This window comes from Jaculus jaculus, chromosome 14, assembly GCF_020740685.1.
Source record: "Jaculus jaculus isolate mJacJac1 chromosome 14, mJacJac1.mat.Y.cur, whole genome shotgun sequence".
In the NCBI taxonomy this organism is placed as follows: domain Eukaryota; kingdom Metazoa; phylum Chordata; class Mammalia; order Rodentia; family Dipodidae; genus Jaculus; species Jaculus jaculus.
Window position 1 is genome coordinate 81,917,500 of NC_059115.1, and position 25,641 is coordinate 81,943,140.

The 25,641-nt window shown below is 42.7% G+C and overlaps 1 protein-coding gene across 1 annotated transcript in view; it reads right to left on the reverse strand.

Annotated features, from left to right (window-relative positions):
• The window catches only part of Msh3 (mutS homolog 3), a 184,198-nt gene that overhangs the window by 127,017 nt on the left and 31,540 nt on the right, over positions 1 to 25,641 (reverse strand). The window contains exon 8 of the mRNA XM_045134112.1: positions 23,968 to 24,134. Within this exon, the coding sequence (XP_044990047.1) occupies positions 23,968 to 24,134 (167 nt within the window). The remainder of the gene's footprint in view (positions 1 to 23,967; positions 24,135 to 25,641) is intronic.

The following is a 25,641-nucleotide window of genomic DNA, read 5'->3' on the forward strand; positions in this document are numbered from 1 at the left end:
CACCAGGATCCGGGATCCAAGAGGACAGCAGCGGTCCTCACCAGGATCCGGGATCCAAGAGGACAGCAGCGGTCCTCACCGGGATCCAAGAGGACAGGGACCACAGTCTGTTTTACTTTTGCTATACAAAGCCTGGAACAGTGCCTGCTACAGGGTATTTGACTGAGTTTATACGGTACCGCTGAATGAATGAAAGTTCTAGAGCCCTATCCTTCCTTGAGGTTGAAATCATTCTAGTTTTAAAAAGCAGCAACCTGGGCTGGAGAGACAGTTAAGACGCTTGCCTGTCATGCCTAAGGACCCAGGTTTGATCCCCCAGGACCCATGTAAGCTAGATGCACAAGGTGGCACATGTATCTGGAGTTCGTTTGCAGTGGCTAAAAGCTTTGACATGCCCATTCTCTCTTTTCCTCTTTCTCTCTTTAAGTAAATAAATAAAATATTTTAAAAAAAAATTAAAAGCAGCAATCTGGGCTGGAGAGATGGCTTAGCGGTTAAGGCACTTCCCTGCAAAGCATAAGGACACATATTCAACTCTCTAGGTCCCACATAAGCCAAACGCACAGTGACACAGGCGTACAGCGTTGCACATGCGCACGAGACGGCACACGTCTGAAGTTGGATTGCCGTGGCTGGAGAACGCACCAATTTTCTCTCCTCTCTCTCACATATTAAAAGAAAAAAGACCAGTCTGTTGGACTTGCCTCAAAAAAAAAAAAGGTGGTAAACTGAGCTCTGAGAAATTAAGTACAACGCAGTCACAAAGTGATAACAGATTATGACACTCAAGTCCACATCACCTAGCTATATTGAAAGCTTTCTCAGTTCTACTGGCCTCAGCAGGCATGAGCCGATTCAGGAAGGAACCTAAAGGGGGGTTTTCTCCCTTCTGTGGTGCAGAACAAAGATTTTCTTCTACCTTAATCCACTGGACAGAGGACTGCCCTAACTATTGCAAAGCCCTCATCAATATTTACCTTCACATAGGTTTTCTTAAAACCTGGATTTGGGCAAGGATGTGGCAGTTATCATTCAGCAATTAGAAAAGCAATGAGCGACCCTACATGAGCTCCACCATATTCTTAGACAAGTTCTTAGAGGGAACACAAGAGGCAGCTGGTTATCCAATTACTGCTCTAATTAAGGCTTTGTTTGATAAGCAGATAAGGATTTAGAAACCCATTAAACTTGATAAAAATGAACTTGTCAGTTATCCTTGAGGCTTTCAATGAAGCATTACATGAATGTTAAATTCGTCATTCTGCCATCTGTATATTAAACATTCTCAGGCAAACATCTTGTTCACAAAGTGGCTAAAGTTACAAAGTCTCATGAGTACCTTCCCAGATTTCTTAATGGAAATATGGTAAACTCAAATCACTTTCTCTGAAACAAATCTATTTTTGAAACAAGAAATTCTGCATATGTAATACCCTACTAGAAACCTGTCAAACTAGATTTTAATAAACTTGCTACTATAACATTTTCTTCTTTCTTTTTTGGTTTTTCAAGGTAGGGTCTCACTCTAGCTCAGGCTGACCTGGAATTCACTATGTAGTCTCAGGGTGGCCTCAAACTCATGGCAATCCTCCTACCTCTGCTTCCCAAGTGCTGGGATTAAAGGCGTATGCCACCACGCCTGACTTATAACATTTTCTTATGAAACATTCTTCACTAAAGATTAAATTATGAGGGTTGGGGAGATGGCTCAGTTGGTAAAGCACTCACAGTACAGGCATGAGGACTGAGTTCAGACCCTCAGAATGCATATGAATGTTGGCTGTAAGCCCAGCACTCCAGAGGTAGAGACTGGCACATCCCCAAGACAAGCTAGACACTAAACTAGCTGGACTGGCAAAAGCTCTGGCTGAAGTGAAGATCAAGCATGGAAAGATACCCAACAACCACCTTAGGCCTTCACACACACATGTACATGTGTGCATACATGTGAACACACACAGACACTCACCACACACACTTACAACATACAGGAAAAAATTAAATGGTTAACACTGACTCTCACAGAAATGTCTGTCTTGATATTCACAAACCAGTCCATGGCGCAGGCCTGTAACAGAGTCACATGACTGTGACACCCCAAATGCACTGAAACAGACCCAGCAGGAAGTCCAAAGACAGGCACATATCCATGTTTAAGTACTTTATTAAGGTGTGTTAAGGTACAGATGTGAAGTATCATCCGTAGCTGAAGACCTGGTCCCAGCTGGCGGTGCTCTCTGTGGAGCCCTGCTGGAGAAGTGGCTCGCGGGGCTGCGGCCTGCAGGCGTACAACCCAGCCCCACCGCCCACCCACTACCTGCTTCCTGCGTCAGCGCGCAGCAGCCACATGCCGCCTGCTTTCATGCTTTCCCTCCACAGACTGCGTCCCTGAACTGTGGGCTGGAAGACATCCTTCCTCCCTTAAGTTCTGTCCTGGTGATGAGAAAGACCACTAGTACAGAGGGCAGTACTGAGAGCAGGGCCTCAGCTGTGACCCGACCCTGGGGGAGCAGACCTTCTGACCTGCTTTGCAGGAGCAATGTGGAAGAGCCTAGAACTTTGGGCTAGGGAAGCCCCAGATTGCTGAATACAGGTTAATGGGCCATTCTGGTGGGAGTTCGGAAGACCAAAAGGCAGAGAGACATGTGGGCAGTAAAGACCATGCACATGAAGCTCCAGGAAGGGAATTAGGTTCTCTCAATGCAATATTCTGCCAGAGTCTGGCTGTGCTTTGTCTGTGTTCTAGAAACCTGAGTGACATTGAATTCAAAAGCAATAGGCTCAGTGGTTAAAAGAGACTAAGTTGTCCAGCAGAGGATATTTCAAGACAGCATAATTCCAAACTGTGGCAGGGTTACTGTTTATTGCATTTACCCAGATTTATAATGACAGTGAAGAGTGGGGCAGAAAGATATAAAAAATGTACAGTCTGGAAAGGAAAAGCATTTGAACCCAATAAAAGCTGAGGACAGAGTTGATGTGGACAAAGAGGCAGGAGCTGTTAAAAGAGACTAACTCCGTTAAAGAGAAAGTCTGGAGCTTCCACTAGGACAACAGATCCTGTTTTGAGAGGTGGTGCCTTGTGAAAGAAATGAGTCACGGGGGGGGGGGGGGGTTGACTTTTATATCCCAGCCTCACTTCCCCTCTAGCCTCTGCAACCTGACTGCCAATGGAATGTCGTCAGCTGCCACTCATTCCTGTCACCAGAGCACCAACCACTACCATGCCCTCCCTGTTTCTCGCAGTGATGGACAATATGCCTGAGCTGTAAGCCAGAATCAAACCATCCTGCCTTAAATTGTTTCTGCCAGGTACTCTGCCATCACAGTGAGGAAAGTAACTACTACAGCGTGTCCACATGGTATAAAATGATGGGTTTCCTAATGACATTTTCGCTCAATTACATCATGCACTATTACCACGTTCACACCCATTACACTCTCGTCACCACCGTCTCCTTTCACCAGTCCCTGTTCTCTTCCCAAATAGTGCCCTTCCACTTGCATGCCACAGACAGACTGATCTATAGATAAATGAGAACTAGGTTCCACAAACATGTACTGTCTGCCTTATTTTGTTTAATAAGATGATCTCCAGTTCTATCCATGTTCTGAAACTACACAATTTCATTCTTTATGGCTGAGTAAAACTCCACTGTGTGCGTGTGTGTGTGTGTGTGTGTGTGTGTGTGTGTGTAACAATTTCTTTATCCATTTATCTGTTTGTGGACACCTAGACTAATTTCATAACTTGTTACTGAAATGAACATGGATGTGCAGCATGTTGACTTAGATTCCATTGGGCATATTCCCAGGAGTGACTACACTATGGTCCAATGTTTAGTTTTCTGAGGAAGTTCCATGTTCATTTTATACAGGTTTCCCAGACAAGTCACATAGGAAGTCCAGACTGAAAAGTCCAGCATACTTGAACAACACGGGCAGCCATCAGAGGACTGACATCCAAACTGGAAACCTCCAAATGCCGACATACTTTGTTCCAGCTGCTCTACGAAAGGTAGACAGTCAACACCTTACACCAAAACCCCGAGACGGCTCAGCAGAGAAGTCACTCGCTGCACAAGCGTGAGGACCAGAGTCGGGAGCCTCACCACCCACATAAACGGCAGGTGGTGAGTGGCCTACCTGCAACTCCAGCGCTCAAACACTAAGCGCAGCAGACCCACAGGGCAAGCGGACAGCTAGACTAGCTGACTAGTGAGCTCCAGGTTTAACTCAGAGATCCTGCCTTGGTAAAGAAGTGTAAAATGATCAAGAAAGGCATGTAAAGTCAGTATCTGGTGCACACACATACACATACACATGCTTGCACACATATACATTCACATGCTTAAACACATGCATGCACACTTCATACACAAACACATGCAAAGTCAACATGTGGTACACACGTGCTTGCACATATATGCACTCACATGCTTACACACATGCACACACACTTAACACACAAGCATATGCACACACACAAAAAAATTTATATTTGACATGGGTCTAAACAATTGTAAAGCTACATTCCCTTTGTCATTTTTTTCAGAGGACATTTGTGGCCTGGGCTGAGCCACCAAAATGAAGACAGGTTGAAGAGACAATCTTCTCCCCAGGACAAGGAAGCAAAGAGGTCTGTCACCAGACAGGCCATGCCAAAAGGACTCATAAAACAAAACTTCTAATTTTAAAAACTACATGTAACTTGCCTCTCTTGGGACAAATGTATTGCCAAATTTGAAGGATTAGATGATGATGCAACTCTTAAAATGTTAGGAGCGCATACTACTAAAACAAGACAACTTCAAGCCAATTGTATCTCTTAATGAGACTAAAATTGCTGATCCTGTGGTGTCAAATAACAAATCACTTATGTGGTCTGAACTAACTTTTAATTGTGAACAAATAAATGTCAGCTTACTGATTTTATGATCAATGCTGACTTTAGAAACCATGGTTTGTATAGAAAAAAGAGCCTTGTTGAAGGTTCACTATGCACTCTGGGAAAATCTGCCAGGCCTCCTCTGACATCAGCACACTTACTAATAACAACAATAATCCTGACTAAACTCTAAGCTTCCGGGTAGATAATTAGTTCTCTTCTCAGTAGATAGAGTGAAGTCTGCTTTTCTGAGTAGACACTGCAACAGGGTTACAAAGTACCATACTAGCATGAATATGAACTGACTCAGTCCCCATAAAAGGGAATGATGACCTCTCTCTGAGAAGTTAAGAGCATGATGTAAGCCAGGTGCAGTGCTACACGCCTTTAATCTCAGCCAAGGTAGAAGGATCACTGTGAGTTAGAGGCCACCCTAAGACTACAAAATGAATGACAGGTCAGCCTGGCCAAAGTGAGAAAAAACAAAACAAGAAGAAAAAAAAAGACCATTATGTGAAGATAATTGCAATAATCACCAGAACAAATGTATCAGGAAACCCCCTCAAAAACAACAAAGAAAACAGATCACATGGTGAAGATTTGTTAAAAGTATATATATATAAATACACACACACACATATATATACACACACACTATTGTGTGTGTGTATGTGTGTGTGTGTGTGTGTGTGTGTGTAGGGCTAGAGAGCTAGCTCAGCAGTTAAGGCACTTGCCAACAAATCCTAACAACCCAGGTTCAGTTCCCAAGGACCCACACAGAGCCAGATGGACAAAGTGGCCCATGTGTCCAGAGTTTATTTGGAGTAGCTGGAGACCCTGAGGTGCCCTGTCTCTCTTATATCTATTTGTTTGCAAATAAATAAATATATATGTTCTTTAAATATATACGTAAAAGTATAAAATTTAACCCAAAATAAGGACTAACTTAACAAATATTAGAGACAACTAAGTTAAACTCAGCTATTAAAAGAAAGTTAAACTTAGTCTAGATTACAAAGAGACAAAAAAAAAAAAAAAAAAACCTCTATAAAATAGCCAGGAGCATGACTCAAAACAAAGAAATCCAGTAAATGAAAGCAGATGAGTTCATTTCAGAGAGGAGAAAAACTGGAGAGAAATGACGACTGGGCAGGTGATTGGGCAAAAAATAACTTGTATGTACAAACTGTCATAAAGAAACACAACTCTGCAAGTTAGCAAAAAATTATTAGAAAACAAAAACATCAGAAAAGTATAAAAGTATGAAGAAAATAATTGTCTACATGTAGATACTAGGCAAATAACAAGAAAGCGGAAGATTTGATTAACAATACAGAACTGAGAGCAAAAAGCATAAAATGAACAAAAAGGCACTTTATAAAAACAGCTACGGAAACAAAGGAATTAAAAAGAAGGAAAATTACATGACTTATGAAAATATATTTTCTCACTTCCCTAAACTTCAACCTGGGTACAAAGACAGAGCAGCTGAACCATCCTGCCACCTTGTGGACCATGAGAAGGGAAAAATCGGACAGAAGGACGAGCCTCCATGTGCACACTCCTCAAGCTTTCCACACACGAGAACACACGGAGAGAAGGACGATCTTCCACATGCACACTCCTCAAGCTTTCCACACACGAGAACACACGGAGAGAAGGACGATCTTCCACATGCAAACTACTCAAGCTTTCCACACACGAGAACACACGGAGAGAAGGACGAGCCTCCACGTGCACACTGGAGAGAAGGACGAGCCCCCACGTGCACTCCTCAAGCTTTCCACACACGAGAACACACGAAGAGAAGGACGATCCTCCACGTGCAAACCTCAAGTTTTCCACACACGAGAACACACAGAGAGAAGGACGATCTTCCACATGCAAACTACTCAAGCTTTCCACACACGAGAACAGACGAAGAGAAGGATGAGCCTCCACGTGCAAGAAGGATGATCCTCCACGTGGAAACTCCTCAAGCTTTCCACACACAAGAACAGATGAGAGAAGGATGAGCCTCCACTTGCAGACTCCTCAAGCTTTCCATATATGAGTCAGTGAGTCCTCCTCAACTGGAGTTTTTTTTTTAATTAATTAATTTATTTATTTCAGACTGACAGAGTGAGAATGGGCGCGCCAGGGCCTCCAGCCACTGAAAACAAAACGCCAGACACGTGCGCCCCCTTGTGCATCTGGCTAACGTGGGTCTGGGGAGTAGAGCCTCAAACCAGGATCCTTAGGCTTCACAGGCAAGTGCTTAACGGCTAATCCATCTCTCCAGCCTGCCACACATTTTTTCATACATCAACTGGAGTTTTTATGTCTTTTTTTTTAATTACTCATTAGAAAAAGTGAGTATTTCTTAACGTTTTTAAGTATTTACCTACAAGCAGAGAGAGGAAAAGAATGGGCATGCCAGGGCCTGTTTCCACTGCAAATGAACTCCAAATGCATGTGCCACTTTGTAAATTGGTACTGGTGAATTGAACCCCAGCCTTCAGACTTTGCAAGCAAGCACTTTTAACTACTATAGTGATCGCTTTTCAAACATAGAAAGAAATTATCTGCTGAGCAGAAGAAAATGTGAACACAATCACACAGCCAACTTCCAAGTGAGAGGACCCAAACTGCCAACAGTGAACTGAGAAGACCCAGTGTGATGTTTACTTGTGGGCTGGCTTCAGGAAAAAAATCAAGAGGACATGTCTGAGATTCTCCAGACCTTAAGGAGCCCCTGTCCAACTAGCAATAGAAAATGAGCATTAGTTAACTACGCTACTACAGAAAATCAAACCCCGGAAACAGACTAGGGCTAGGGCCGCTTCAGAATCAAGGAGGTCTAAGATAGTGAAAATATTCCAAGACCTATGTGGTTGTCTGAATGTGGAACGTCTCCCATGGCCTCCCGTGGTTGCAATTAAGCCTTATGCTCAACCCATAGTAGGAAGAACCTTGCTGGAAGAGGTATATTGCTGGGAACAGGCTTTGAGGTTTATTAGCCCAACACCCAAGCACAGTACTAAAACCACTTCTACCCAGAGATGTGAGTCCTCTTGCTGCTTCCTGCCATGTTTCCCCTGCCATGGTGAAGCTTCCTCTCAAAACTATCAACTGAAATAAAACCTTTCCTCCCATAAGCTGCTTTTGGTTGTGTTGTTTTGTCCCATCAAAGCAGATGGAACTACAATAAACCTAGCTCCGGAAGAGGGGTTGCTAGAGAACAAAAGAGCAGTGGCTGGAGGCCCTGGCACGCCTATTCTCTCTCTCTCTCTATATATATATATATATGCCTCTTTCTCTGTTGCTCTCAAATAAAAGTAACAAGAAAAGAATATTTTTTTTAAAAAAAAAAAAAAAGAGCAGAATCTTCCCAAAATATGAACTCTGGGCCAGAGGTGGTTTGAGTCAGGTGTCCCCCGTCAACTTAGATGTGCTGAATGACAGGTTCCCAGCTGATAGAAATTTTGGAAGTAACGCCTTCTGGAGGCAGTGTGTTGCGGAGGGTGGGCTTATGGGTGTTATAGCCAGTTTCCCCTTGCCAGTGTTTGGCACACTCTCCTGTTCCTATTGTCCACCTGATGTTGGCCAGGAGGTGATGTCCACCATCTGCTCATGCCATTCTTTTCCCCTGCCATCATGGAACTCCCTGCCCCAAGTCTGTAAGCCAAACTAAACCTTTTTTTCCCCAAAAGCTGCTCTTGGTTGGGTGATTTCTGCCAGCAATGTGAACCTGACTGCAACAAGTATGGAATAATTTTAAAAAACAAATGTGCTGAAAACACACTGCATGGCATAAGAATAGTGGAAAACAACGATGAATAACATTTACTGAACACTCAGTATGTTTCCAGTACTGGCGCACGACTATATGAAATGGTTGTATTATAATACACCTATTTTGGAAGGAGAACTGAGCCAGAGTGGTCAAGATGCACAACTAGTAAATGCCAAGACTAAGTGGATTCAAGCACAGGCGGCCTGCCTCACCTCTGTCCTCAGCCCACTGCCTATGCTGTCCCTCCCTGTACGTGACACAAGCAGAAGTTAGATATTGGTCTGGTGCCGCCAGGCCTTGGGGTGATGGAAAAGGGGTTAGACTGGAGAAAGTGCATCAGATCTTCGCCTCAGGCACATTAATTTGTGTAAGCAATGGGCTTACAAATCAAACTCAAGTAGATCCTTTGAGTCTTTTGCATAACTTATGTCAATGCATCAGCTCAAATTAAGACCTGAAAATACCTAGAAGAATGCAAGTTAAACTCTCTGGAAAGCAGAATCACCACCTCCTTATTCACCTTGTTTCTGAGTGCTGCTTTTACCAAGAAAGAGCACTGAGGAGTAATCAGTATGGCCCAGAGCCTCTGATGACTGAAAAAGGGAAACTGCAGATTCTCTGAGCCAGAGTTCTGGAGGACGAGGCTGCACTGACGAAGCACGTGCAGCCCACTCTGCAGCAAATCAGAGCTCTTCGGTTTTCCATCTTCAAGTTAAAAGAAAGACGCCTACAAGCACTTCACATTGCCAAGGCCCCAAGAGGACTCTGTGGGGTGACTGCTGAATGCCAGCATTGTTTCTTACACTCATTTAGCTGTCTATAACTCTAGAATTGTGCTTTTTAAAAAAGCCAATCTTAGGCAGGCATGGTGGCGCACACCTTTAATCCCAGCACTGAATTGGCAGAGGTAGATAGAAGTGCTCTGCGTTCAAGGCCACCTTGGGACGACACGGTGAATTCCTGGTCAGCCTGGGCTAGAGCAAGACACTACCTTGGGGGTGGGGGGCTAACCTTTGAATCTGTGTGTGCAGAGCATTTTGACACATCAGCACTTTGACAACAGTGCTGTTTTAGTGTACAGGATGATGACAGGAGAGAAGACAACGTCTCAGTAGCTCAGAGGGAAACGTGCAGCAGGAGACGGGCAGGGAGGAAGCAGGACGCAAGTTTCTCTCCTAGAAGCCCATCTAGCAGGCCCATGGAGTTAGCCTGGAAGCGCTGTCTTCTGCAACCCCAGGACAGTGTCAGAATGCGACAACAGGACAAGCCGTGTGGAAGTAAGTAGGTGGAAGGGAGGCGGGATGTAAGCCAACCTATAGGCCAAGCTGTTCCCACTGTTTGAAAGGCAGAAAAAAAGGGGTTTTATTCTGTAGAAGTGGGTAGTCTTTTGTCTTGCTTAGTTTAATCACCCACAGTAAATTCTGTGATATCTGGGGATTGATAGCTAAGGGTTACATAAAAGACTGTACAGTATTACTTACCTATAAGGTAACATACATAAGTGGTACCTTTATTTAGTAACTGGAAACTGCTCAAACTTTTAAAAGGCAGTAATCACTTATTAAGGTCTTTCTAAATGTGTCCAATATGTCAGTCAGAACTATAACCCACAGTGAACATTCCTAGACCAGCAATCAACCACTGATCGCCTCCCCTAGCCCTTGAATTTAACACTCCTTTGGGCAAGAATGTTTAACACTTATTAAACACCTGACACTTTTCAGCAAATTTGAAAAATGAAGCAGAAGAAACTGAGCCCCCAAGGAAGAGAGGCACAGGTCTGATTTAACTCCAGTTAAGTAGTTATCAATTATAGAGTTCTTTAGAACCACGACTGACATTAAGAAGCATTTACATCACTATCCAGTACCCTCTTATACTGGTAGTGTGTCTTTCCTTGAGAAGTGGCTTGAAACAAAACACATTACCTCATAGTTCTAGAAAGTATTACCTTTTTAAATATTTTACTTATTCATTGGAGAGAGAGAGAAGTGGGGAGATGGGCACCATCTGGGCCTCTAGCCACTGAAAACAAACTCCAGATGCATGTGCCAACTTGTGCATCTGGCTTTACATGGGTACTAGGAAATCGAACCTGCGTCCCTTGGCTTGGCTGGCAAATGCCTTAATCACAAAGCCATCTTGTCCAGCCCTGAAAAGTTTATTACTTTCTATTTTAACAAGCTATCACAAATTTAATGGCTTTAAGCAACACACATGCATTACCTGAAAGTTCTGTAGGCCAGAATTACACCGGTTTCATGGCCTAACGCCAATGTGTTCCTCTCTCAAGGACCCAGGAGAAAATCTGTTCCCATCCTTGTTTCTCCAGCATTCCTTCACTTGCAGTCTATGGTGGTTTGGATGTATGACCCCACAGAATGGAGCTTGTCTCTTGAAGTCTCCAGTGTGTGGAGCCCTACTGGGGAAAGAGGTATGTCCTGGGGTGGGGGTGCAGATCTTGGAGTCCAGCGCTAAGGTGTGTGTGGGGCTGGGTCTTGAGGCCAGCCCTCAGAGGCGTGGAGAGCAGCTGCAGCTCTGGGGCTGGTGCTGGCTGGCTGTCTGGCAGTGTCTCTGCTTCATCGGGCCTCCCTACAAAAACCAGGATTACTTTTCTAAGGTCTAAGGCTGTCTGGCAGTCTCTATGCTTCATCGGGCCTCCCCACAAAAACCAGGATTACTTCTCTAAGGTCTAAGGCTGACTGGCAGTCTTAATACACCCAAAGCCTGAATTCCTCTTTGTCAGTCAACGTGAGCAGTCGCAGGTTCCAGAACTTAGGGAGCATCGATGCCGGGGGCTATTACTCTGCTAGGGCAGAAGGGAGCAGAGGCTGGTGCTGCTGTGCTGTGTCTACCTGCCTCTTCATTCCTAAGGCAGACCTGGTGATAGCCTCAAAGCCACATGCATTGCATGAGTATCAGTAAGTGCATAGTGGAAATTTTACTAGCCATTGTTTTTAAAATTAATTGTGCCTTTGTTTATGCTTTTCTCATACTGTAGAGTGTTGTTTCTTCCCCCTTTCTCCCCCCCACCCCCCACCTAAATACAGATACATCAACTCAACACCATTCCATTTTTTAAAGTGATAACCCACAGAATTGTTTTCATAATCCACTAATGTTTTGTGCCCAAGTTGGAAAAGCACCGCCCTACGGGACAGACAGACCTTTCTAGTTAGAGAACAAACCATTTCCACTCCTACAAGATGTAAAACCCAGCTCTGCCTGACTCAGTCAGTCAGAGCTAAAGGTACCAAATAAGAGAGTTCATGATGGTACTGAGGGGCAGTCTAAAAACTTGTCATGGAGTGCTCTAGAAAACCTAGAGCTCCATTCTCAACCTCAGTATCATCTACATTAAGCCACATTATAGGTAGGAAGATGAAGGAAGGAAGGGAGGGAGGAAAGGAAAGAGAAGAAGGGGAGGAAGGAAATACCAAACAGGCATTTTTCTTAAGGAATGGAGGAGGGCGGATAGAGAGAAAAGAAAAATAAAAAGCAGAAAACACACCAGGACTGCCCAGACTTTTCTTCTCTAGAGGCTAAGACTTAAGCTAGAAGTTAAAAAGAACCCCTGCACAAAGAGGACAGGGTGGAAAAACTGATGGCCTGAAAATAAGAGACAAGTGGATAACCTCAGAGTAATCAGGGGAAAATAACAGAACTCAGTAAGGACTCTCCCTTCCGTGGGGAGGTTTGACAGGAATGTTCCACTGGAAAGACGGACTCTGGAGGCTAAGTCCACAAAGGTGGAGATGACCAGGGCTAAACAGGCTGTAGACCAAGCCAGCCTCAAGCCTCTGACCTAGGGCAGAAAGTACAAAGGAGCTTTGCTGGAAAGACAGGAAAAGGGAATATAGTTTGACATCCTAAGGACCTATGGTAATTGTATTTCGTTCAATTGTGTAGGAGGGGTATCTTCTACACTCCCATGAAATTACACACTAATGTCAGGAGGAGAACTTACCAGATGCACCTCAGGACTGCTAAGCCTCGACCTCCTACTCCCGGGTGACTGCGCACCTTTGGAAGACTTTGGGGCTTTGTTGTTATTTCTGCTGTTGTTTGTTTTGGTTTGGGGTTTTAACAACTTAGTGCCTCTCCCCTCCCTGTAACATGAGGAAAACTGTATTTGCTTCACAGGTTTGTGTGTTACTGAAGGCATGAACAATGTGTATGCAACACGCAAGAACTAGATTCTTCCTTCATCTCCTGTCTGTCCCTTTTCTTCCTTCAGCCCCCACCTTACAATTCATACTATAACCTTACCTCTACTTGAAATAATAAAATCTATTTTGATATTTAGTGTAGAAAACCATAAGAACTTAAAAAGTACCACTCCTGAATGATGACCAACTTTTACAAAGTATATTAGCAGAATCAATATAAATAAAATTGTAGCAGACAGAGAAAAGGTAATTGTGGGATATGAGAACTTCCAATACACGCCTCTGAGAAAAACCCTGAGGAGCAGAGAGCTGTAGTTACTTAGGAGATCATGTGCAATGAGAGCCTCAGTTTCACATGACCAGGTGCGCATACAAAATCAAGAAGAGCTGGCGAACAAACAGAGTTAGCTCATGACACTGCTGTGGCCTGAGCCACGGGCTCTCGACCCATAGGAATCGGTAGGCTCACACGCATTTCCCCACTGTTGCTTCCTATTCAACTAATATTAGAAACCCTACCGCATGTACAGCCCAGCAGCGCTTTCCAAGTGGGTACACTCCTGAGGAGACAGTCAATGAAGGATGCTCATTATTTAAATGAGCCCAACAGCAAACACTCTTGCACAATAACTATCACCTAATTAATTTATCATGGCTCAAAATCTAGATTTTCATATTTATGAGGTAAGCACTCTCATTAAAAGTGCCAACTAGATATTCAAAATGTCATCTCTTTCATCATTTACCAAGCATATTACTAAATACCTACATTATGTGAGCTACTGTGATAGATGCTGGGGACACTAAAAATAATTTGGGGACCTAAGGTGTGAAAGTGTTTATCTACCACATGTAACTTCCCCACATGATCCTCAGAACAGCACTGCCGAAAGACAGAGAAGTCTTTTTCCACATACAAAAAAATCACTTTGTTCAGTCCTCCATTTACTGTTCTGCCATTTTGCCCTTCACTCTGACTTTACCATTTCTGCCCAATTCCCCCACCCTGCCTCAGCCTACCATGCTCATGAAGAACAAGCCAAGTGAACTATTGTCACCCACAAGAAAACCTCCCAATGCCAGCTGTCACTCTCCCAATGGTAGTTGGAGCACACTCCTCTAGGGAACCTTGCTTGACTCTACCAAGCAAACCTTCATGTTCCCAAGGTAGAAGTGACATTTCTGTTGTTGCACTGTGTTTATTCGACACAAGGTTTCCTCATGTAATACAAGCTAGGCTCAAAGTGAAGACTTTCCGATCTCAGCCTCCAGAGTGCTGAGATCACAGGCAGTCATGCCTTGCCTGGCTAGCACTAGCTGTTGAACACCTAACAGCACAGCCATCCAGTCCGCTAATAGCTCTGGACTATAAAAACATGCAAGGCAAGAATATTACTCATTTTTTTATCTTTATGACCTAGTAACAAAATTGGCACACAGCAGGCACCCAAAAAATGTTATTACCAATGAATAAATGAGTGACATATAAAACATGCAGCTCGGAATATGTAAAAATTAGCTAAGAATCTATGGGAAACCCAACCATGCTGGGATAAGAAAAAATATCAATTAGAATTTACTGTTAGCCACGTAAATTAATAAAACTGAATTTAAAGTGGAATAAAATACCTTATTAAGAAAGGAGAACCTGGGTGTTGTGGCACATGCCCATAATCCCAGCCCTCGGAAGGCAGAGGTAGGAGGATCAGGGTGAGTTAGAGGCCACCCTGAGACTACACAGTGAATTCCAGGTCAGCCTGAGGGAGAGTGAGTCCCTATCTCGGGAAAAAAAAAAAAAAAATCTGACCAAAAGCAGCTCAGGTTTGTTCTGGCTTGCAGTCTCAAGGAGGAACTGCATGGCGGGGCAGCATGGCACAAGCGAGGCGGAACGTCACTTCTCTCCACAGCAGGAGGAAAATGCAGAGTAGCCCACTTAGAACTTTAACTGCCCTTTCAAGACCTCAGATTCATCATCTTTCTTTCTTTATACCTACAGCTTGGCTTTTAATATGTGTCTGTTTGTATACATATATATTTGAACAATGGTCCAATTGATACTAGATTTAATTTAACAAGCACAGAATCTCAAAAATAAGAAGCAGGTCACTGTGACCTATAATGTGCTCTCTCACAGGCCTGACTCCAGGACTGACCCTCCACCTCTGAAGGTGCTGCCGACCAATGACGTCCCAACAATCTGCCAACTCTTATTAAAGCAACTCAATATAACCCAAGATTCTTTCTATACCGTAAAAATTTATGAAATCATGGGTTTGATTCACTAATTCCATGTTATAAATTTGCCTTTGATAAATATGTGAGTATTTATGTAACCATGCAGGTAAAAACTATGCAAGTAAAACTATGTAAGTGAAAAATGCCTATGAACCACTTAAAATTCTCTCAGGTAAGTAAACAGGCATAATTCAGCACTGCCTGAGGTGGTCGATGCACTGGACAACCAACTGGGCACCTCTCACCTGAGCCATTTCTCCGGGCCTTGGCTCTGCAGTGACAGACATACTTGTCTGAACTCTGTGCCCACCTGCTACTAAGGCTCTTCTTCGACATTTTAACCCTTAATTTTGTGAGTGTAGAAAACAAGAGAGGAATAATTACAAGACGGTGATAAGAGCTGTTTGCCTAATGGTCACTCTGAAGGAGGGCTGACAAATCTTACTACTACAATTTGTATGCTGTAAATTTACCAAAAATGAGACAAAAATTTTCCCATCAATTGTGCTTTAAAAAAATACTCTAAAGGCCATCTGAATGATAAAAACTAAAAAGCTGCTGCTGTCACAACATTTCATAAAAACTATAAAAGCTGTCAATCTCACAAAGTTGTATACAGATTCACCCATGGAAAAAATTCATTTTACTTCAGAAAACAAATGCAATATAACCAAAGCACTAATGTTAATGAGATTAAAATAATACCAAGGAAACCAAGTTCATTTATGCAGAGAACAAACACTAAAATAAGTTCTTTTTTGAATTTTTTTATTTATTGATTTACAAGTAGACAGAGAGAAAAGAGACATACCAGGGTCTCCGCCCCCCCCCCCAAAAAAAAAAAACCTCTTTGTGCATCAGGCTTTTACATGGGTACTAGGGAATCAAACCTGGGTCATTAGGCTCTGCAGGCAGGTGCCTTAACTGCTGAGCTTTGAGCTTTCCCTCCAGCCCTAAAATAAGTTCTCTTTTCTTTCTTTCCTTTTTTTTTTTTTTTTTTTTTTTTAGTTTTTCAAGGTAGGGTCGCACTCTAGCCAGACCTCAAATTCACAATGTAGTCTCAGGGTCACCTTGAACTCATGGCAATCTTCCTACCTCCCTAGTGCTGGGATTAAAGTCCTTGATCAAATACTTTCTGCTTTAAGGAGAAGAAACAAATGCACTCTATCCGTTCCTGCTACACCCAACTCCCTGCATGTTACACATAAAACCTGAGACAGACCTGAAAGGCGGGCAAAAAGCAGGCCAGCCAAGGAACCTAGGATCCAAGGCAAGACACAGTGCTAAGTTCCCTAGGTTTACTCTTCCCCACGTACAACCCAGAGTTAGAGCCAAAGAAATCCAGAAAAGCAAAGGCCCAGAACAAGAGAAGCCCCACAAAGACTGCTCACTATAGACTAATGTCCAGGGAAAAGGGCAGCTTTTAAAAAATGATAGCAGAAGAAAATGGGCAAGAGAATTGGCTCAGTAGTTAAGAGAACTTCCTGTGCCAGCATGGAGGCCTAACAGATGAGTGGACTTTGACCCCAAGGGCCCACAGTAAGACGCTGGCTCAAAACAAGAGTGAACGTGCACAAGAGCAATGTAGCACAACACTGGGCCCTGCAGCCAGCAAGCACATGGTACGGTACCACAGGGCATATATACGTACATATACCACACAGAACCACAGACAAGCAAGAGAAAAAAAACAAAAACCTCCAGACAGTAAGTACTCAACAGTGGCCAAATGCTACAGAAAACCCTATGGTCCCACCTCCATCCACCTTAGTGAGGCCTGAAGGGGAGCACAGACATTCATTCTCATTGGGAATAAGGTACTCCAAACCCCTTGCTGCAGAAGTCACAAAACATAAGTGAAAAGCCAAGACTCATCCCTACCTTTAATCAGTGAGATATCTCCAGCCCCTAAAACCAAACCTTTTGCACTTAAAATCAATATATATTACCTCTGTAACTGTTTAAATTATAATTTAAAATATGTAGAAGAAAACTGCTAACACAAAGCAACATACTCCTGTAAAAGAAATCAGTAGGACAAATTTGAGAAATATCAGTATCAAGTCCTAGGAGTGCCCCATCTCCTCTAGGAAAATGCTCGAGCCTTCTTCTCTGGTAACTGTTCACTGAGGCACGTCTGGACCAGGCAACACTGCATCCCCACACAGCTGACTTCCCAGTCAGTTGTCCCTAACATTCCCTTACTCTGGAGAAATGTGTTCACGTTTCCCAGCCTCACGCTCTTTTAAAATAGGGGTTCTGATCCTTGTTTTCTGAATGCATTCATTTGGTACAGCACTCATTAACTGGGTTCCAAACGCCTAACGATCATATTGAAACAACATCAATGAAGCCCATGGAACCAAACATATTAAAATTTGATAGGAACCAAACATTAAAATTTGATAGGGTAGACTGGAACACTGCAACCACTAACTTGAATCATCAAATACCAGACTCTTACTGACATGTCACATTATTAACCAACTTAATGAGTAAAACCTCCCTTCTTCCCCTCTCATCCTTCAAGAAGACCTGCTAATTTTTTTTTTGTTTGTTTGTTTTTTGTTTTTTGAGGTAGGGTCTCACTCTAGCCCAGGCTGGCCTGGAATTCACTATGGAGTCTCAGGGTGGCCTTGAACTCACGCAATCTGCCTACCTCTGCCTCCCAGTGCTGGGATTAAAGGCATGCACCACCATACCCGGCTTAAGACTTGCTATCTTTTAACTAATGCCAAACTCAAATAATAACTTCAAATGATGAAGATGTTGGACTTTAGCCACAACAGAATCCTAGTTGGCACGAATTTTCTCATAATCATATACACAGTTTCATAATTCAACTTCATTTGGACCCTAACTCTACGAGATCTTTTCCATTAAAATCTTGAAAATTAAAAGTCCAGCAACACAAAGTGTTCAGCAGTCTCTGGTACATAAATCAGTAAGCTGCACGCACACCCACAATCAAAATGCTGTGAGGGCAATTTGAAGTACCTGTCCCCGCAAAGGGAAGTCAGACCATATACATGTTCAGGGTACGCAAGATGATATTAGGTCCTCTGTACACTGATGATGATGATGGCTGGAGAGACGGCTCAGCGGCTAAGGTGGTTGCTCCGCAAGCCTATCAGCCAGAGTGCAGGTTACCAGTGCCCCGTAAAGCCAAGTGTGCAGTAGCACCCAAGTCTGTAATCCCAGTGCACCTACAGCAATGGGGCAGAGTCAGGAGAACGAAAAGCTTGCAAGCCATTTCCAACAGCAAACAATGAGAGAGACCCTGTGCCAAACAAGGTCCAAGGATACCACCAATATCCCAAAGTTATCCTGGGGCCTCCACATATGTGCTGTGGTATGTATATGCCCATACACACACACCCACATCATACATGCACATAAACACATGATATACATACAAACAAAAAATACAAAATAATGTCTTTATCATTCTTTTTTAACATTTATTGAGAAAGAGAGTGTGTGAGAGAGAGAGAGCGCGTGCACGTGTGTATGGGCATGAGAGAGCCTCTTGCTACTGCAAATCAATTCTGATACATGTGTCACTTTGTGCATTTGGCTATATGTAGGTACTGGGTATTCAAACCTAGGCCATTAGCCTTTGCATCAAACAAGTACCTTTAACCACTGAACCATCTTTCCTGCCCAATTTCTTCATCTTTCTAACATAACAAGAGATATCACTGCTTTTTTTAAACATGCAGGATAAACCTCTACCTTTGAGTAAATGACAAAACACTGAGGCATTTATTTCAAAGGTCAGCTTTGCAATGTCACTATGATAGTACAGGATATTCTTCACAAATCTTCTGTGCATCATATCATACTTAAGACTTAGCTGAGTGTTTTCTTTGGGGGGGAGGGGCATGTTTTGGTGTGTTGTTTGTGCATGTGTGTGTAAATAAAAGCATCCCACGCATGAGCTCGCAGGAGGCCAGAAAAGAGTAGCAGGTTTCCTATCACTCATTTGCTTGTTTCCTTGAAACTAATTCTTTCACTGTACTTGGCACTGCTGTTTTCTCAGTCACACTGACTGACTCAGGAACCACAGGTCAGGTCTGCACTCCTGACTGAGGTTAAGTGTGGCCACACTCAGCTGCAGGAGTGCAAGAGAATGGAACTCAGAGTAAATGCAGCCCTCATGCTGCAAAAAAAAAAAAAAAAAAAAAAAAAAAGCTTCTACCCACTGTGCTATCTCTGCAGAACTTGACCTAGTTTTTAAGCAAGCATCTTTCTGAGTGTGAACACTGGAAAAATGAACCATTCCATGGGTGATACATATGTCCTACGCAACAGCTCAACAACCCGACGCTGGGCTAGTTCTCTACCTAACTCTTCCCACCCTCCCTTTCTACTGCTATTCTTCCTCCTGCTGGCAGTCACCAAACTCCTTGATCTTAGTCTTTTTACAGTACATATTCCCCACTTAGGGAAACTTTTCATTTTGTTCAATTCAGCTATCTCATGTAGGTAGTGCACTCACCTCTTTTTTTTCTACAACTGCCAGGAAACTTACTGCCTTTCCACTAGGAGTCTATATTCATTTCTTGGATTTTTATTGTTGTTGTTAATTTCCTAGAATTTTTCCTCAATTCTCAATATGGAAGTTTTCCCCTAATCGAGTTTCTTCTATTCCCATACTTCTCTGCTCTTTCCAGCCTGTACGTGTCCAAGTTCCATTTACACAAATCATTTCCATGTACACAAAGTGCCTTCCTCTTCCCCTCTCTGATTCAGTACCTGCCCTCCTTCACAAGTCTTCACCGTGCGCTCCTCCACAAAGTTCCATTTACACAAGTCATTTCCATGTACACAAAGTGCCCTCCTCTTCCCCTCTCTGATTCAGTACCTGCCCTCCTTCACATGTCTTCATCATGCGCTCCTCCACAAAGCCTGCCTTAGCCATGCCAGCGCCCAGCACAAAGCCTGCCTTAGCCATGCCAGCGCCCAGCACAAAGCCTGCCTTAGTCATGCCAGCGCCCAGCACAAAGCCTCCCTTAGCCATGCCAGCGCCCAGCACAAAGCCTGCCTTAGCCATGCCAGCGCCCAGCACAAAGCCTGCGTTAGCCATGCCAGCGCCCAGGACGGCACTAGTACCTGCTATGTTCACTCTGCTCGCCTCAAAATTCACTTTGAGAACTAGCAAATTAATAATATCTATTAGTACTATTAATTTATTGCTTCCCATAGCTTTTCCCTCAACCAGTTCTATTAATACGTAAGCTCTCGAGTGAAAGCAGCATCCGCAGGTAAGCAAGCATCAGAATGCCACCATCTGTTTCTCTCCACGTTTGTAGAACAGATCAAAGGAAACAAGAGAGTATGACTTGTTTCCTAACATGCAGACTGGAACCTGATAAGCACATTTTATATAATGACAAGCCACCTAAGAAAAACTGCTAACTTGTTACTATTTAGAAATAATTTTAGTTTACTATTGGCTTTAACTGACACTTTTTCTATAAATAAGATACAAAGTAAAATAACTAGCATGAAAAATTAAAAGTGACAGATTTAGTAGTCTTTAAATTGTAACTCATAAAATACAAAAAATGCTTTGGAGACCTCTTGTGGTTAAAGTTTAGAATTTTTGTTTAGGATATTCTATAATTTTAGGCTATTCTTTTGCCTTTTCTCACATATCTTTAGCATATAATCTCTTCAATATTAATTAAATTTCAACCAGTGACTGACAAAAGCTGTAATTTCTACTTTCAGGTATACTGAAAAAGAAAGAAGGGATCTAGGGAGGTTCAAGGTCTGACAAGAAACACTTTCAAGTGTTGAAAGTAGACAGGAAGGTATTACCACAGCAAAATAAAACAACTTCTACATCCTACTTTAATGCTATGTTGCTGACTGGCAGGAAATATGGAACAGAATTCTGGCAAGCTATAGTCTTCATGTCTAACCCAATCATTGCTTGTGCTCCATGCTAAGTTATTTTCATCTAAGAACATCTCAGTGGCTAAGGGTGTGTTTCAGTGGTATAGAGCTTGCCTAGTATGCAGGAGGCCACCAATTCAATCTCTAGGGCCACAAAAGTAAGTAAATAAATAATTAAATAATTCTGGGTGTGATATCTCAAGCCCAGAAAGGCTCATGAGCTTTGAGAACATTAAGATGGAGCCAATATCACAGGAAAAATTAATGTGAGATCTCAACTAACACAGTTCATAAAACAAAGAAAAACTGAATTAAGATGTGAACACTAAAAATAAAATGAAACAAAGAAATTAAACACAAATTGATGGTAATAAAATATAGGTGAAAATACAGGTAAATGTTTTCAAAATGAGGAAAGACCTTTTTGAGCATAGGAATAATGGGATGTTAGTTACCAGAAGCATGGAGGACTTATTTGTCCACACAGTCTACTAAAAATAAGCAGAAATAGAATATCAGAATATAACTTGAAAAATGTTTAAGGAAGATACAAACTTGATTTTAAAAGATCCGTTTAGACTAAAAAAAATGTAAGAAACGTAACAGTAGGCAGAAAACTATATCGTTGGAGGCCTTGCACGAGAAAGGGAAAGTAAGGTCCAATTCTTTCTAGCAGTCCAGAAGAGCAGGGGAGGCAGGCATGGTAGCCGGGGACTTCTGAATCTCAACTTCTCCCTTCCACACACAAACACAGATAACCAGAGAAATGTAGGCTTAACTTCTGACTTTCCCTGGTTCAATATGCAAATAAAAGCACAGGAACATGATACAAAAAGAAAATTAACAAAGAATGAAAACAGCCATGTGGCAAGTAAACGCAAAAGGAATTACATACTAGCAATGCTAACTATAGAACCACAAATTAAAACAATGACAGAGATAGTCATTAAAAGTGCTAAATCCCATAAGTGACACTCAAAATGTTTCTGGTATGACAAATTGTAAAGCTTCTAAATTTTTGTTTTGTTTTGTTTTGTTTTTTCAAGGTAGGGTTTCACTCTAGTCTAGGCTGACCTGGATTTCACAATGCAGTATCAAGGTGGCCTTGAACTCACGGTGATCCTCCTACCTCTGCCTCCCAAGTACTGAGATTAAAGGCGTGCACCACCACACTAGGCTAAAGCTTCTAAATCTTATGTGATAAATGAACACTTAGGACTAACACTAGGCAAAGCTTCTTGTCAAAATTCAGGGGGTTTGGGGGGTTTGGGGAGTTTTTTGTTGTTGTTTTTTTGGTTTCTCGAGGTAGGGTCTCATTCTAGTCCAGGCTGACATGGAACCCACCAAGTGGTCTCAGGGTAGCCTTGAACTTTCAGCGATCCTCCTACCTCTGCCTCCCAAGGACTGGGATTAAAGATGTGCACTACCATGTCTGCCTCCAAAATTCAGTTTTGACAATCTTGCCATTGTATAATATTTTAAAATTTATTGAATTTTTCCTCCATTACTATGTGTGGTGTGTGTGTGTACGTATGTGTGTGTTCATGTGTAGTTTATATGCATGTGTCAATGTGTTTATAGGTGACTAGACGGACACACAAATGTTGCAAGAATGTGTACCTGTGTATGAACATGTGTGAGGGTCAGAGGCTGAGGTTAATTGACTTCCTCAATCACTCTCCACCTTATTTTTTAAATATATTTTATTTATTTATTTGAGAGAGAGAGAGAGAATGAGAATGGGTGCACCAGGGCCTCCAGCCACTGCAAATGAGCACCAAATGAATGCGCCCCCCTGTGCATCTGGCTTATATGGGTCCTGGAGAATGGAACCAATATCCTTTGACTTTGCAGGCAAAGTCATCTCTTTCTAGCCCTCCACCTTATATTTTAAGACAAGGTCTCTCACTGAACCCTGTAGCTCAGGGTTTGGCAAGGCTGACCAGCAAGCTCCCAGATCCTTCTGCCTCTCTGCGCCTCTGCCTCTCTCTCTAACACACACACACACACACACACACACACACACACACACACACACACACACAGAGAGAGAGAGAGAGAGAGAGAAAAAAAAAAGACCAGTCTGTTAGGCCTCAAAAAAAAAATAGTAGTAGTAATAATGGACCATGGATTGCTGTGCTTGGCAGAACACAGAGCAAAAAGATACAGCACAGAAAGAAATGATAGTTTGGGGCTGGAGAAATAGCTTAGCGGTGGAGGCGCTTGCCAGTGAAACCTAAGGAACCATGTCCAATTCCCTAGTACCCATGTAAGCCAGATGAAAACGGGTGCATCCTTCTGGAATGTCGATGAAAATGAATACTCTTAAATTTAAAGGCAAAGAAACATGGAATTTTACTTTAAATTAGCTTAATTTTTAACTGACTTGTCTACGTAGTAACTGAAAACCCCAGTGGTCATCCCTGCCTAAAATCCAAATTTCTTATCACAATCAGCCCTCTTCACTGAAGCCTCAGCTCACCTCTCCAGTATCCTGAGTCTCACCGCACCTTTGGAAGGCACCTTCCTACTTTTTACATGACACTTCGTGCCTTGTGGTCCAGCTAGGTCTTGGATAGCTAACCCTTTGCTTGGCATGCAAATCCCTATCAGCACTGTAGTATCTTCCTCTGAATGCTACTGAGCCCACTATGCAATTTCATAAATACGTGTTATGACCTCAGATCTAGTAAGTAAAACTACTGGACACCACTCTGAAGGAAAACAGCACAGAAAAGGAACTTTCAAAATTGTATACTTTTTTTAAGAAATAAACTTTAAATTAGAAAGTATATACACAAATTACCAAACAGTATGATTAAATAATATGAACCCTGTTTAAAAGGCCAACATCTGTAGTCCTATACTGATTTGTTTTTAAATTTTTCTACTGTTGACATAGAATTTTTTTAAGTAAAAATTATTTTTAACAAATTAATTACTGGCCTCAGAATTAAATCTAAATTTGAGAATAATTACTTTCTAGCACAACTCACCTCACAGCTGTGACCCTCTGGATAAGTACCTCTGTTTGCTCGGACAAGTCTGAGGGCAGCAGCAGCTCCACAGGCTGCAGGCTGGAGATGCGCGTCTCCAGCTCGGAGCGGGAGGCACAGTCCTGGAAACTGTCAAGCACAACCTCTCCCGTGGCAGGCTGCACTCCCTGAAAACAAACACAAACACAATGGAGTAGATACACGTTTTTCCAGTATGATACAGCATAAGCATGGATGTAGTAAAGGTGACACTCTCACCAGTATGTACACCATTCTATAGTAACTGAAAACCTGTCTGCCTTTCACAAGAGTCACAGGTATCTGATAGAACACAGACATGGATATAGTAAAGATGAGATACTCACCAGTATGTACATGATTCTAAAGCATCTGAAAACCTGTCTGCCTTTCACAACAGTCACAGGTACTGAAACTATGATAACTTGCTAACTAGGAGTTTAGAGAGACTGACTAAGGACAGATCCTGGGCCCAAGGCACCTGATGGAGTGACTATGAGAAGCCAACATACCCTATAAGGCCTTCATTTCCTCCCCCACAAATGAATGTCAGTCAGCCTACTTCCCTTGCAGGGCTGTTGTAAGGATCGAATCAGAAAAACCGGAATAAGCCGGGCGTGGTGGCACACGCCTTTAATCCCAGCACTCGGGAGGCAGAGGTAGAAGGATCACCCTGAGTTCAAGGCCACCCTGAGACTCCATAGTGAATTCCAGGTCAGCCTGAACTAGAGTGAGACCCTGCCTCGAAGAAAAAAAAAAAAAAAAAAAAAAAAAAAAAAAACCGGAATAAGCCAAGAACTGCACAGCATGACACAAACAGCGTTATCATCTCAAGGAACATTCTTAATTCTACCCCAGAGGCATTATCCAACATCCCACAGTTGTAACACAGATCACATTAAGCTAAATATCTAAGTTTATGTCCCAACCCACAAAGCATTACAAATGCCACTTACAGATATTCAAATAATAAAGTTATCATCCAGCCAAATTCTCTGTTGCTTTACTTAACCAAAGACAGTCCACCTGTGACACAGGCAGCATGTGCTCGTCTGTGAGACATGTGACATTGAGAAATTGTAGTCAGTGTGTATAAACTGCACTGAGCTCCGCATCATGGCCCTACATCAGCAAGGCCTCTCCTTTCAGACCACCTACAAATACCTCAAAGATGACTCTCAGATGGTGACTGGCTTATCACAGCAGAGAAAATCCCAGAGAACAGGGTTGATGACACCCAAAGCTCAGGGTGTCAGCAGCCAGAAAGTGATCAAGACAGGACCCCAGAAAACACTTTAAGGGTAAATGACCACTGTTGATTATATGCATAAATATGTATACATATTTACACATATATACACACATATGCATATATGTATATATGTGCACGCTGTGTGGCAAGGGAGCACGAACATGCTCTGGCCCACTTACGTTGGAGGTCTGAGGACAACCTCCGGGGCTGGTCCTCTTCCTACTGGACACGGGCTCTCCATTCTTCCTTTACTTTTGCTGTTTCACTTCGGGTGTGCCAATCTATCTGACCTGCAAGCTTCCGGATTCTCCTGGCTCTGCCTCTCAATGTCATATAGCCACAGTGGGACGACAGACACGTGTCACTTTGCATTTGGTTTCACATGGACACTGGGAAATTGAACT